Source organism: Aptenodytes patagonicus, chromosome 10 (assembly GCF_965638725.1).
Source record: "Aptenodytes patagonicus chromosome 10, bAptPat1.pri.cur, whole genome shotgun sequence".
Lineage (NCBI taxonomy): Eukaryota > Metazoa > Chordata > Aves > Sphenisciformes > Spheniscidae > Aptenodytes > Aptenodytes patagonicus.
The window spans coordinates 11,689,738-11,704,800 of NC_134958.1; the positions used below are offsets into that span (position 1 = coordinate 11,689,738).

Here is a 15,063-nt window from a genome sequence, read left to right on the forward strand (position 1 = left end):
GGACCTGGGAGACGAGCTGCCGCTGCAGTCTGTGATGTGGAGGGAGGGATGGATGCTCAGCAGCTCAGGCATGTGCTTCCATCTGGAGTTGTAGCCATCCTGCTGCAAAGGAGGTGTTTAGCTATGGGGTGTGTGTGAAAGTGCTTGCATGTGGCTTGGCCCAGACCTCTCAGTCCATATCATTATTTGCCATATGGCACCCAAATTATTTTTCCGACCTCTGAAAAACACCAAAGAACCAAACTGCAGTGTGCGGCAGCACCCAACGCCCGGATTGCAGGGCGCAGGGACATGCGCAGCACTTGGGGTGTGAGTTTTGCTTCCTGCTGCCAGGCACCACAAAGCAGGGGTCATCAGAAGCTGAGTTTTGCTGTAAGTGCACCTAAAATTCAAATATTTGCCTAGAAGCAACTGATGTGGCATGCAGTGATTTTTAACATTGTCGGCTGGTGGTTAAAACCCTATGTAATGAGGGAGGAGCAGAAAGCTTCCTGGAGAGAGGTGATGGATCAGTGTATTTTTGTATTCTCTGTGGCCTTTGATCCCAACTCAGGAAGCCAACTCTGCTCAGGGAGAGTTAGGGATATTCTTGGGTCTTGCTGGTCGAAGTGGGAGGTGGGTTACATGCTTTGCTGAATTAGAGCCTCCAATCAAAACTTCAGCATCATGCACCAGACATGAGAAAAACTAGTAAGAGCCAAAGGTAAATGACATCATGTTACATCTGAGAGGCATTTACTGACTGAAACTGAAAGCAGAAAATGAAGGAGCGCTGATGCTGGTTGGGCATACACTGCAAATTTTCCCGTAGTTTTAACCTCTGTGGAAGATGCATTAAAAGAGAGAAAATTACAGGTGTGCAGCTTTGAAGAGGTGAGGAGTTGGAAATGCCCTGGGAGACTGAGCTGTGCAGTTTTGTGCTGGCTGTTATGGAAGACAGTTCAGAAGCCAACCTTTAAGAGCTATTAAGGGCCTGATTTGCCTCCCTGGACATGTTTGAAGAAGCCTGACACTTCTAGGGTAGCAGAGTTCTCTAAAAGGGCTGGGCAAAGGGGAAAGGAGCTGGTGTGTTTCTCTTAGCCCTCTTTTCTTTTCTACAGCGGATTGTCTCAGTAACCACATCAGTATTTTTCAGTTTCTCACAGAGGAGTCTTAACAAGAGCCACAGTCGTCTTTGTGGATGGGAAAGGTTTTGAGGTTGCATTTAGGATTTTTCCAGCTGCACTGCATGGTTTCAATGCTCTGCTTTTACACCAGCTTGTGGAGAATCTGAAACTGCAGCTGTGACCCCTGCCCACCCCCCAACACCCTCTGCCCAAAGACTGAGCGGCTTTGGTGGAGAAAAATTGGGAACATTATCTTTTCTATAGTAGAGACATTGTTAGTCTCCTCTGTTAATTCATGTTATGCTCTTAACAAAGCTATTAGGAAAATAATTGTATTTATATTTGCATGGGATGGTGAGTGCCTTTCTGCAAAGTAATATTTAGACAGCTGTGTTAGAGTGCAGAGGAATAAGCATCTTGCAATTTCTATACTAGAACGATTAATTTGGTTTACTATTTATTTTTAAACAGGGTAAATGATGTTTCTTCGGGAAGGTGCTTACTAGCAGTCGCTCTGCTCCTGCATTTACTTGATGGAGATCATTCAACTTTGACAACACTATTCAATTTTAAGTGCTGCAGAAAGTTTGTCTGTTGGATCTTCACAACTGCGACCCAGAATGTACTGGTGTGTGGGAACTGAGGAATCCGCTATTTGCAGAGAGAGCAACATGGATCCACAAAATGGTAAATAGGATCATTTCTTTTCTTTCCTGTTCAGATTGGGAGCGAAAGGTTTTAAGAGAACTCAGTAGCCAGCTGCCACTGAGTTTCGATGAAATTTAAATACATGAAAGATCTTTCAGTGATTTGAACCCTAATCTTTGAAAATCTACAGTATAGAACAAGAAATTTTACTTACAAGGAGAATGATGTTGAACTACTCAGGTGATAAGAATAGCATTCCTCTGAAGACCGATTTTCTCCAAAGGCCTATGGAATTAGTCAATATATGTATCACGTCTCACCAGTTCCTAAATACGTTTTACAAGATCTGTGCTTTTTCAGCGTGTGAATGCAAATATGTTCCCAGCCACTGATGCAGTGTGTATTCAGGGTATGAAAGCTGCTAAAATCAGAGCATCGTTTCTCAGGCTGAACAGATATTAACCTGCTCCAGTTTTACTGTCAGCTTTGATTCAGTGGCTTGCAGTGATTTATTGTTGGGCTAGATTAGAAGGTGTGCGTTTATGTAATGTAATAAATCCATAGGTAGAAATTTCTCTTTCAGAAGGGACATAAGCTTCAGGTTGCTTCCTGTTAATTTTTTTTCTGAACAGCCAAATTATTTTTGGATGATTTTTATTGCTGAAACCCTCAGCTCCTAGGCACTGCTGCATTTCTCTGAGTCAAAACCCAGTTACGTTTCTGCATCAAGAAATAGCCTTCTGGTTATTGTATAACGGTATTCCCCCCTTGCAACAAGCAGTTCATTAGGAGGCAGCATCTGCGTTTTAAGTGTGGGATGAAGGTGTGTTTGACGCTTTGTAGTGAGTAAGCAGGCTTCAGTAGAAGCTAATGTTTTTGCAGCCTTATTTTGGATTTTATCAGCAACTATGAAGCAAAACCTGATACTTTATTCAGAGGCTGCCTTATCTTGTCTGAAGACGTTTCTCACCAGCGTCACAGGGAGCTCTGGGAACTCTTTCCTTTCTCCGTATGTATTCTGCTTGTTCTGTGTTACTGATTTTTTTGTTGGTTTTTGTTTTTGTTAGTTAGCATTGTATCATTCTATAATAATCAGGTATTTGTTTATTGAATATTCTTAAAATTCTTAAATTCTGTCTTCTGAGTTTCTCTCTGGAAGAAATTATCTCCACTTGAATACTAAGCTATAAACCATGAGAAGAATTTTAATCTGCGCTAATGATTCGCAAGTGTTAAGAATTGCTAAATTTTTATTCTGCAATAGTAATTGACAAGTTTTTCTCACTGTTTAAAGATACAGTAAATAAACATATTAGTTTATGAGCAAATAAGGAAGTGAAAAGTGAAAAAGGTATATTTTCTACATTGTGAGTTCAGTTTTTCTTCTGAGAACTTTATTGCATGTTTCTGTTATGTAAATATATTCAGTTAAACTGGTTAACTGGAGGCATACAAATCTTACTGGTGTAACTCTTCTGTACTTACATGTCTGGGTTATTTTACTTGATAAACAGTTTTGGAAGACTGGCAAAGGGATCCTAGGAAAGCTTAAGATCCAGGACTGCCCTGGTGGATTTGCTCCTTATAAGCATACTGTACGTGTTTAAACTCTTTTTTATTTCGGGATTGAGTTTTGCCAAGAATAATTGTCATTAGCTAGCTGGTCCACTCCCTAAGTTAGCTGGTCCTTGTTCTGCATTTGGATCCTGTTACACAGCTTGAACGCAGGAATGCAGTGACTCATTCAGACTCACATTTGAACCTACTGTTTACGCGCATTTATTAACAATCTAGATGCAGCCTCCTGCTTCCATTCAATGGGAACCACTGGGAAGTGGAGTGAGATCACAGATAATTTCTTTAACGCCAGTGACCTCATTAGTGCTCGCAAAGCTTGGAGTCTTTTTTTTTCCGGCAGGAAGGACAGGCGTGTGGATGTGAGGGGTTTAACAAACAGCATGGTGGTGCTGTGGCTCCGCAACGTGTCACTTGGATCAGTGCGGTGTTACGGCCGGCACAGTGCTGGAAGCACCTTCCAGCGGGTACCAGGTGCACCTGGTGCCTTGATCATTTGAAAGCCTTTAACATTTTCAGGGCTTTTTTTCCTGATAGCTATACATTTGGCCAGGTCTTCATGTGGAGAATAGGTTCACAGGATCATTGACTGTAGTTAGCAAATGTAACATATGATGCAAGGACTTACCTTACTGCTCGTGTCTCCTCTAATATTCCTCTTGGCTAAGGCAGTGATCTTGCCTGTATCCCAGCAGGATGCCCACTTACCCTGAGAGCAGGCAAGCTGTGTTTCAGGACTGGACCCTGTGTACCCTCCGGGGATGGTGCTGGGCTTGACTTGATGATGCCAGCCGAGCACTCGCTGGTCCACAGAGAGGATTTGTCACTGGAGTACAGAATAATGTCCCATTTCAGGTGCAGTCAGCATCTCCTTTGCCTCCTCAAACACTGCTTCCCCTCTCCTAGATCTGTTCATCTTGTCCTAATTAAAAGAAAGAAAGCAAGCAGAGATATGGGGGTGGCTGCAGTCTCTTATGAAGCACAGGTTTTGGGATTTTTTTAAACTTGGTTAAAGAGCTGTACATAATATAATGGAGGTGACATAGTATGAATCTTGTAGGAAATACAATGGAAGCCCGAAGATATCAGTGTGTGAATGCCTAGAACAGAATAGAGATTCATCTCCTTTCTACAGGCTGGTTGGTTTCTTTGAATCCTGTGAAATTTTACAGCTAGGATGTAATTCTCATATGAGTTTCTAGAAGACAGTTCAGCAAACATGTAGGAAAGCAATCATTGTCTTCTGAAATGTAAGGGTTCTTTTGTTAAAGACCTTACCGCTCTCTTATTGAGAATTTTATTCCAAGTCGCAGAGCGTTCATATGCCACTTTTGTGTGTCTTGGAGGTAGAACTGGATTATCCTTCAAACGCACCAGAGGGTGTCTCTTCTCTCCTGCTAAATCTAGAAATGAGCATTGAAAAGGGGTGTTATGTTGTAATGTATATAATATTACATAATTAGGGACAACGATGCCAATGATGGTTGTTTGAAATTTTATAGTAGCTTTGAACCTTCACAACTTCTTTTGAGGCAAATCTGTTGTAAACTGGTGACTTTCAACTGTCCAGGGAAGCACAGATACACATGTGCAGTATGCCTAGAAAAGAGACCTAAATATTAAAATGAGGGAGCAAACAAGTAACCAGAATATAATGACCTGAGTTGGCATTTGGAGTGGACCAGAGGCTCTTAAAGCTGTGCTTCAGAAGTGCTGTGATGACCCTGCGGCTTACAGGGCTTTATATTTTATCAGAAAGAAGCTACCCACGATGGTAGTGACCTTTGCAACCCCATCTGGGCCGTGGCTCAGCTCAGTACTGACTCAGAGGGAAAGCTGCTGCCTGCACCGCTGCTTCCTGAATTGTAGAAAAGTCTCTAGTGCAAGTAAGAACAGCTTAACTGGAAGAGTTAAAGAGTCATTTTAACAAGAGGGACTGCTCAGGAGCTAGTGCAATTTTATATGGAAAGTTTCACAACGGATTGAATGGTGACAGCTTGAGGTTAGCTAATAGCAAATGAAACGGCTTATTGTCCTGGGACATCGCTTTGAGCATCCAGCGTTGCTCCGCTGTTTGCATGAGGGCAGGACATTTGCAAATGTGGCCGAGGCCTTCATTGTAGGCCGGCACTTTGAGGAGGTGATGGGACTGTAGGTGGAAAATTTCGCAGACTCTGCCCTTGCTCTCCATTTTGTACTTACTGGATAACCCGAGCCTTCCAGGCTGTCAGTCTGGCAGTGTGAAATCCACTTAAAAAATAAAAGTCTACAAGGAAGAACCTGACTGCTTTATAGCAATAAAAGCAGGCAGAGCTCACTCACTACTGGATGTGCATGTACATGGCCTCCAGATGAAATCTTTGCTGTCATTTCCTCATAGTTCTGCACAGTTGATTTTGTTACCGTAAATGTGAAGGACAGGAACTTGCATTTGGTAGTGTGAATATCTTTGCTTATAAATCTTTCCTGCTGAATAGAGGAGGAAAGGAAGATCAGTGTTTGCAGCACCACTGTTATCACTTTGCTCCTTGTAAAATCCCCATGTAAGCTTTAAAATCTTTACATCAGCTGTGTGCATGGGACTAGGGCCAGCAGCTGGGTCTTGGGGCACATTGACTTAGCCCCGTCTGTGGCACGTTGTGCTGTATAACAGGGAAAAAGTACTTGCACCCTCTGTCCTGCTTTTTCCATCCATGCAGTGGAGATAGTAACGTTACCCTGAGTCTGCTGAGACAGCGTGGTGGTGAGAAGGACAAGGACAGCATCTGGGAGGTGATCTGAGCAGAGCACTAGAGACCTACAAAGTGTGTTGGTTGCTTGAAGTTCTGTATAATCAGACTAAGTGAGCCTTGAAGGTTTTCTGTTTTTCTTCCTGCTCATTAAGCTGCGAGTTAATTTGTGTCCAAACAGCGAATTGAAAGTATTCCTACAAGCAAAAAAAAGGGCAAAAAATAAAACAGGTATCTTATGTGAGTGAGTCTTAACTGCATAATGCCCTGCAGAAGGAGAAGTAGGAAATGCTAGGCAGGAATAGGAAGTACACTAGTAAAGCAGTAATAGGCTTGTATTTTTAAACATATTTAAATACACACTTCATACAGAAGTGGTGCAATCTCACATGGGGCCAACAGCTAATGCGGAAGGTTGGTCTGCAGCAGAAAATGCATGTGGTTAAGCCTGCTGTCCTATGCAGACTGTAGCGCGGCCGCATGTTGCACCATCTCACTGAACTGAGCCTGGATTTCCAAAAAGGGCAATGAATGCCAGGGCATTTACAACTAGGTGCCGAATTTAAGACACTATGAACTGATTTTCAGAGTCTGGATACTAAGCAATGTTCTTCAGACATACCCTTAGAAGATGTCCTTTTTATTTTGAAACAGAGGCAGCCGGAAGAACCATTTGTCTTTGAAAACATGTTCTTGTGCATGTGGAAAGTGGTAGTTTGGCTTGTGGATGCTGTGCCCCTCAGGAATTAAGGGAATATAAAGGAGCACTTAGGTCTTAGTAGTGGCAGAACCAGCTTTTTCCCAATAAATACCATCAAAGCCAGCCTACTCTCAAACTTGAGGGCTGTAGCAAGGAGGGCAGAGCTGCTGGGAGTGCCAGCGGTGTGGTGCAGACCTTGGGAAGCTAATTGAGCAGAGTCTCCAACCTGAGAGCCAGTTTGATTTACAGACAGTAGTAAAACACTGATCTTTTTCTGAGCCGTATCTGGCATTATCTGCTGCTATACAGCTTTATTTTTCCACCTTCCAGTTAAAACGTGTTGGTGGTGTACTACATTAAAATGTAACTTACGACAACTCTATCAAGAAGCCTAGAAAAAAACAAAGATAAGGTGGTAAGATAGTAAAGAAAATCCTTGGCCCTTAGAACCTGTACACAGGGACTCCTTAACAACATTGCTAATGTGTGATTATAAGGTAGCTCTCAGGCGAGGGTTGACACTGTGGTCATAGTCAGAGCCGTTGTCCTCTGTTTCACTGTTTCAGTAAGAAAAAGCAATTGATAGTGTTCACACCGAGTCAGTCTTTACCAGGCCTGTAATTGATTTACTATTTTCTCAGTGATGTTGCAGGCGATTTTAAACTTGCATTAAAGAAAGTGCTATGAATTTATGTTTTTTATCCTCTCCAAAGCCTATGGGGGCCTTATCCAAAACCCATTAAAGTCTTTGCGCTGACATAACAGGCTTGGGATCAGATCTTCAGGGATCCTTAGAGCATTAAGTCTGCGGTTTGTTTGTTTTTCATTTCTCTGATCGATAAAGGGGCTGCCAGGGCTCTGCTTGGCAGAAGGCAGCTAACTGGGAAGAAATGTTTGCATTGCAGATGAGAGTGTGGAGTATGAATTTTATACCATTCAGCTCCCAGTCTGCTGTATAGGTGAAGTCTGTCCCTTAATAGGTTCCGTCTCAGATTTTACATTGTTAGTCTGTATTTAATTCCTTTCCTTAATCCAGGTCTGTACGCTCATTAGTGGGTCAGCAATTGCTTATTTGCATGATTATGTATCACCACAGCGCAGCCCTTTTATGTAAGCTGCTGATAGTTTCACAACAGAAGTGTGTCCATGCTTTGAATCTGTGCCTTGCTCTTACTTAAAGGGAGGACTTATAAAAGAAGTCTTTAAGTATTAGGGAAGGCCCTCAACATTCAAAAAGCTCTCTTGCAGTCAGAGGGGCTGTGGGGGTCGGCAGCTTCTGGTTTAAAAAAAAAGAAAGTGTGCTTTCAGAAACGACAAACTGCCCTGAAAACATGTACAGCTACATGCAGGCAAACTCGGTGAGCCTGATGGTGAATCTGAAATGGAGTCAGCAAGGACATATTCAGACCATGTTAAAATATGACAGTAGAAAAAGATTCCCATTGGACAATAGCAAAGTTGATGTAGTAAAATCTCGGGGATTATCCTGCAGTTTTTGCAAATACCCAATCCCTCCCAGTATGATGATTAGCCACCCTATGCATGTTGGAAGAGAGGGTGAAACCCAGTGTTGTCATTGTAGATTATGTATTTTTTGCAGGGACATGTGTACCTGCTGGTGAAGGTGCCTAGACATCCTTCCCTAGCCTGAGCTCTCCTGGCACGGGTACTAGTGGTGGTGGGATGTGTTGCTCTGGACAGGTTGGCAGGACTTGGGGTCTGCCACGGAGCTGCACAGAGCAGTGGGAAACCTGGTGCAGGTCCTCTCTTTTTTGGCTCTCCCTCTCTGGCTGGGGGGGGGGGGGGGGGGGGGGGCGGCAGATCTGTAGTGAGCTTCAGGAACTCCTCGGCCACAAAGACAAGCCCCATGTTGTGTCACCCAAGGGTGAGGGAAAGGGCCAGTCTGCTACAGAAAGGGCGGGAGGAAGGTGAAGGGTGAAAGGAGCAGGAACCTGGGGTTGGGAGCTGGAGGAGCAGCTTAATTTCGTTTCTAATAGTCAATACGTGGCTCCCAGGCATAAAGGTTGGCATTTCGGAATATGCTGGGGAAAGCTCAGTCCCAGGCTGTCCACAACTCCTTTTCTGTGCATAGTTGAAAATCATGGAAAAATAACGAACCAAAGCAGTGATTCAAACAAGAAGTCTGGATAAATTTAGCTCAAATATTCTTGGTATGTTTGTGGTCGCTGTGGAAATTACATCACTGCTTGCTTTAATGATCAGAATACCGCTTGGAAAACTGGCATGGCTACCCGAGAAGAGGTCAGAATGAAATCTTTTAAAAGCCTGTATGTCTTTGGAATCGCTACACCTGCAGTTAGTTGATTTTGGGATTATTTGTTTTATTCCCATCTTGGTTAAGGAGTATTTTGACTAGAGGTTATTGCTGCTTAATTGAAAAGCCACAAGGTTTAGAGCTGATACATTCTGCAGCATGATTATCTACTTCACATAAAAATTCTGTCTGGGGAGTAAGATTCAAAAAGAGTGCTGGTAATTGCTGAAGACAAGACCTCCTCCAGAATCTGCCTGTATGTCTTTCTGTCTTGCACATCAAAGAGCCTTTGAAAATGCTTTTATTTTTGCATCAAACAGGAACTTTTTTTTTTTTTTGTAACACTAATGGACAAGATCCCCTTTCAGATCTCAAATGTAGCTTGAAAAACAAAAAAGTCTAGCTCCTTAAGTGGGCTTGTAATCATGGTCACAATTCTCTGATGTTTTGCAACTTGGGCATTTCACACGATGGCAGGGTGGGAATAAAAGCTATCAAATCAAAGTCATTCGCATGGATTGGACCAGGTTCTCAGATGCAACAGATCAGAATTCATCATAGGTTGGTGGGAAGGGGATGAAACGTGCCTTGCCTAATTTTGCCTTCTCTACCTTGGAGCAGCCATCTAAAAACGCTGTGGGTTGCAGTGGGTTCACAGCATATACCTTTGAACATAGCATCCTCCCAGTCAGGGTCCTTCTCCTCCCTCCACTGAAATGAATGCTGATATTCCCAGACATCAGGAAGACAAAAGGGAAATATCTCCCCATTCCCCTTCTCTGCAAATGCAGGCACTTCTGCCCGTTGTAGGTTTTGTCACAGGTGAGGGAAGGTTTTATTTTTTTTGGTAGTCCCCATTAAAGCTTTGGCAGCACATCACTATGCAGCCTGATTCAGGACCAGCACTGTCTTGGCCAACAGAAGAGGTCTTTTCATCAGGCTTTTTCTTCTGCTCCAGACACAGCTGTTAAGGTAATCTTCCCTCTGAGATATTGTGTCCTGGAAATGCGCATCTCGGAGGATCTGCTCCTACTCGCATGGAAGCTGGTGGAAGTGCTCACATTGACTTCAGTAGAAGCTGGAGTGGAGCCTCGCTTTGTCCACTGTTTTGTTTTTTTTTTCTTTTCCAGACTGTCATATTCATCTCTTTCCTCTGATGCTCTTCCCAGCTCTGCACTTCCCTTGGCTCTGCTGTTGCCAAATTGCCTGTTCAACTCTTTTGATGCCAACCATATCCAATATCTTGATTGCATTTTCTTTTCCTCTGCATGCAAGACTTTTACCTAAACTAATCTAGAGTTGTTGTTGTCTTGGTGATAAATGAGAAGTGAGGATAGCAAAGAGTGAGGTATTTTATTAGGCTAGCAGACACAGTTAAAGCAGCACATTGAAGTGTGTCTAACGTACTAAGCTTGGATTTTGCTGTGTGGGGTGTTTATCCCCTCTTGAAAGGCTTCTTCCCTTAGATGTGTCTGCTTTTTCCCAGACCTATCAGTTTGTTTAATAAAAGATATTCTCTCTTTCTACAAACTTCCCTCAAAGTAGCCAGTGAAGCTGTTATTGTCTCATATGTTACAACTGTTAGTGCTTGGTAGCTGGGTTAACTTCTGTGCATGCATAACGTGGGAACACAGGCTGTAGGACTGGCAGGTGTGTGTGGGTCAGTGTCCTGGTGTCACACTCCTAAACCTTACGCAAGGCCTGTTTTAAGCGAGTTGACTTGTCTGTTGCTTCTGCTTTTTCTAGAAGACTGTTCCAAAGCCTCATTTCTCCAATGTTTTAAATTTCTAATTGGCAGCCAAAATGTATTCATACCCTGTACATAAATAGCTCTTCTCCTTCCCTGGTGTCTCCCTCTGGATGTATTTATAGACAGTACTACCATCCCCGTTCAGCCTTCATTTTTCCAGGCTCAACAAGCCAAGCTCTTTTCATCTGTAGTCTCGTAATTAGACTGTCCATTTCTTTGGTTCGTCTTCTCCACCTCTTCCAGATTGTCTTAATCTTCCTTGAACATGATAAACTGGAGTTGTGCAAGGTATTTTACATACCTTTTTAATGTTGCTTTCCCTTTTTTCCTCCTCTCTGGCCAGCCTTTCCAAAATCTTCATTTGTCCAGGTTCTATAAGAGACCTGCTGTGGTGCCCTTTAGGGAAGGGAGGAGGGACACTGGTGGCCATGCAGGTGACAGTAGATACCCAGGACCCCTGCCATGTGATGGAGGGATGGAGAACTGGGCTTGCTGCTGTGGCCCAGGGGGACCTGATGGAGCAGCTATGAGCTTCATCCTACCATCACCTTTCTTTGAAAGCCCCACTGGGGCTTGTCTTTCACAGTAGCATCTGTGGAGTTTCATGGGGCTGGAGAGACAGATGTTGGCACTTCTGCGGTATTATTTTTGACCAGCAGTTGGGTTGGTTGTAAATGGGTTATGTAAAAATGGGTTAAATGTAAATTTGGAGTGTTGTAAATGGGTTTTTCATTTAGGAGGGTATTTACATGTGTTATTAAAGTGAAACATAAGTTTAGGAGCTTCTTTTTTCAACTCAGACAAGCTGTGGAATCGCTGGATGTGTCTTTCGTGGAGCCAGTAGAGGACTCAGACTCGGAAGAGGCCTGAGCAGAGACCTTGGGCCCGTCCTCCCCTCACACGCACACAGGGAGTCCCTCCCTGAACTCTTCCAGACGTAGTCTCTCACAGCTGGGGCTAAAAGTGTTTGCTTCTTTTTAAAGCTAACTTTAAATATATGTCTAAGGAGGACGTAGCAGGAGAGGGCTGGCCATGACTTGGTGCTTCCCCAATGTGAATAATTAATGACTTTTTTTTTTTTTTAGAAGAATGTTGAGCAAATTATTTCTTTGAAGGAGAGAAAACATTGATGCATGGGATTTTTTCCCTTCTGATGAAAGCTTGAACATTAGGGAAAAGGAAAAGTTTCAAAAGAAACCAAAGTTAGCAATGAAATTTTATTTTACAAAGTTTTAAATGAAATCCAATCTTGGTTTGGTTTCATGGCTGTAATACTTGATTCAGATGGACAGGAATGGTCTCACTAGAGACACCTTTCATCATTTAATAATCTTCTCTTTCCAGCCATGCCTGGAAACGAACATGAAGAAAATCCAAAAGCATAGTCCTACTTCTGCATGCTTAATGTATATCTTCCAATTTAAAATTTGGAAAGCAAGAGTGGCATAGCTGGCCTTGCATGCAAAAGCACATTTCTGAATGATTCAAGCTGTAGGATTGGAACCAAATCACTGAGGCCAAAAGACAAAAATAGAAACTTTCACTTAGAGCTGAGTCATTTGTATTTTCAACATGGCAATAGGCTCTCTGGCCATTTGGAGCTTTCTTGGTTTCCTCAATTTCTTTCCTTTGGGGGTGGAAATTAGCGCCATCATTATTTTCTGTGGTCTTTGCTGATCCTTTGCACCCCAAAGAGGGCAGTATGGGAGGGATGCGGGACATCCCCCTTCACTGCGAGAGCCAGCCTTTGCCCTGTGCTTGCCAGAGGTCAGCCCCGTCCCATTCCTTCCCTGTCCAAAGGCTAGTAGTGTGTCTACCAGGGATGATGGTACCTTCATGAAACAAGCTGTCCACTGAGAAATGTGTTGTGGGCAGTGATGCTCTGAGTGCTCCTGCATTTCGAAAGGGACAAACATGTGCACATGAAGCTGCTTAGGCCTGACACGTGTACTCAGGGGAGAAAGTAAAACCATCATTGTCATCAACAATGGCCTAGCTGGTCGTGCTGGTAAGCTGGGGGTGGCAGGGTTAGCGAAGGGCTGCCTGCTTGTGTTCAGTACCCAGCTGCTTGGTGAAAAGTCGGAAGGAGAAGAGAGAGGAGGAGGAGGAGGCAGCAGTCCCATGTTTGCTGTTGGCTGCTGCCATTCGTTCGGTATGTGGAGGTTGTCTTGGTGTTATCTATTGCAGCTAAGGAAGCTTTATAAACAGAGAGGGTGAAACTAAAGGTGGGCTGTGGAGCAATGGGAGCCGTGCGTGCTGGTATGCACGGCTGGATGGGGATTTGTGTAGGGTTTATCAGTACACAAGAGGCTGGCTGCAGCCCCCAGAGCCCAGGTGGGAGGAAGGGGTGCCCAGTCACGGTGCTGATGAGCTGCCTCTGCTCTGACTCTGTGGTGAGAATCACAGTCCTGCTGCCCCTCTTCCATCAGGTATAGCCCAGGGCAGCAGAAGTGGTGCATGCACTTAAAAACAACCAGTGGGGAGCATCATGTCAAAGGTAGAGCTGTCCTCTTGCAGAGTGCAAGAGAAGAGGCATGTCCCAGGCCATCGCATGTAGTAGCCCTTGTTCCTTTTCCCTGGATAGCAGCAGGTATCATTAGTGACCCCAAAGCTATCTTGCGCTTTGCAGTGTGATTTGCACGCTGACATGATGGGTTTGCTCTGACAGCCATATTCCAGTGTGTAATTCTTTGTGCTTTCTCTAACCTCATCGCCTTGTAATGGCTTTGCGTAGCCTCTTTTGTACTCCAGCGAAGTAAAAATAACCAGCTCGGTTTCATTTTAACTTCTTGGACAATACAAATAATTTCGAGTCCCGGCCATCTGGGAAGTGCACACACAAATGCAGGAGCCTGCTCAGGTCTGGTAGAGCTTTTCAGCCCTGGCTCAGTGCTGGCTCTGGCAGACAGATAGACAGCTTCACACAGCCATTCAGGCATCTGTGATACTGCCCACTTAAAGACCGCTGAGTCTCAGTGTTACTAGTATTTGAGGCTTTTCTGTCCCCTGTTCCCCCATTATCCTGGATGATTGAGAAACAATTGTGTAAGTGTGGTGCTAAAGCCTTTGGAGGCGTCTGTTTTTCATAATTCAGTTCTGGAGCCCCTTAAAAAGGCAGGAGTCCAGAGCATTTTTCCATCCGGGACTTAATATTTTCCTTTCAGGTTTGCATTAGCAAATGCTTTTTTCCTTGCAGGTTAAGAGTGTTTCTAAATAGAAAATTTCCAATGGCTCTGGTGATAATTGGTCACTTTGTGTGGCTGTACTTAAAATTGTCAGCATGCCCTTTACAAGATCCTGTATGCTTGCTGGAAAATGTTTAATGCAGATCAGCACTTAGCGTGCATGGTACTGGCATGTAAACAATTAAAAAATAATTCCAGATTATGCAATAATAGTGAAAAAGATCCCTTCAGTACTGGATTTTTGTCTTTGAAGCATTCTTCTGTGTTTCAGATCTGGTCTTTTGTAGGGTTATAAGTTCCCTTTTGGGGCAGTGAGCATTGATTATAAGCTATGTTGTAGATGCAGTTGTCTTTTGTACTCAATACATCATCTTTTCCACTGCCTTTGTAGGCAGATCTTAGTGTAGAGCCACTCCTTTAATTAGCTGAAATAATGGATGTTTGGGTGAAATGGAACCACAAAAAATAGGCAGAAAAAGTTGTGGAGGGTTCCCACTGTCCTGAGAATCTGGCATGTCTCACTTGTTGTGAAGAGATATTAATCAGGGTCAGAGGGCCATGGCCCAATTCTGGTGCAGTCTCTCCAGTGGGGATGCAGAATTTCCCAGATAAACCATCTTGTTATCTCTTGGTTGGATTTACCATAACTTTCTCTCCTTGTCTTCTCACGGGGAGGTTTATAAGTGGTTCTGACCATTTTTGAATCCTGCTGGGGACATTTTATAGCAGAATTGGTTGGGCCATAGGTATTTTGCCTAAATCTGAGAACAAGGTGAAGTAGATCATAGGCTTCTTGCTGCAGGACCCTCCTTTGCATGGTTCTGGGCCAGGTCCTGGCTATGGGGCCACTTGGGCTGAGTGCATGTGGGCAGGCAGGGGGAACAACTTACCTCCTGGGAACAGACCTTGGTCCATGACTGTATCTTTTAAGAAATGACTGATTGAAATAAATGAATGAAACCTTTTAACTTTTTTAAACAACAAATGAAACCCTGTTTTGAAGTGTCATCTAATTAGAGAAGGAACACAAAAGGTATCTTTGTTTCATAAAGCATTTTTACTGACTTGGGCTGATTTAAAAATTTATATTTTTTT

At 43.5% G+C, this 15,063-nt stretch overlaps 1 protein-coding gene across 2 annotated transcripts in view; it reads left to right on the top strand.

The window, feature by feature from the left end:
* Positions 1 to 1,635: 1,635 nt before the first annotated feature.
* The window catches only part of LRRK1 (leucine rich repeat kinase 1), a 78,935-nt gene continuing 65,507 nt past the window's right edge, over positions 1,636 to 15,063 (top strand). The window contains exon 1 of one of the 2 annotated variants that reach the window (XM_076348042.1): positions 1,636 to 1,793. In XM_076348042.1, coding sequence (XP_076204157.1) covers positions 1,727 to 1,793 — 67 coding nt within the window. In that variant the 5' untranslated portion in view covers positions 1,636 to 1,726. Of the gene's footprint in view, positions 1,794 to 2,407; positions 2,764 to 15,063 lie in introns of those variants that run through there. The other variant, XM_076348043.1, reaches the window with a different exon arrangement.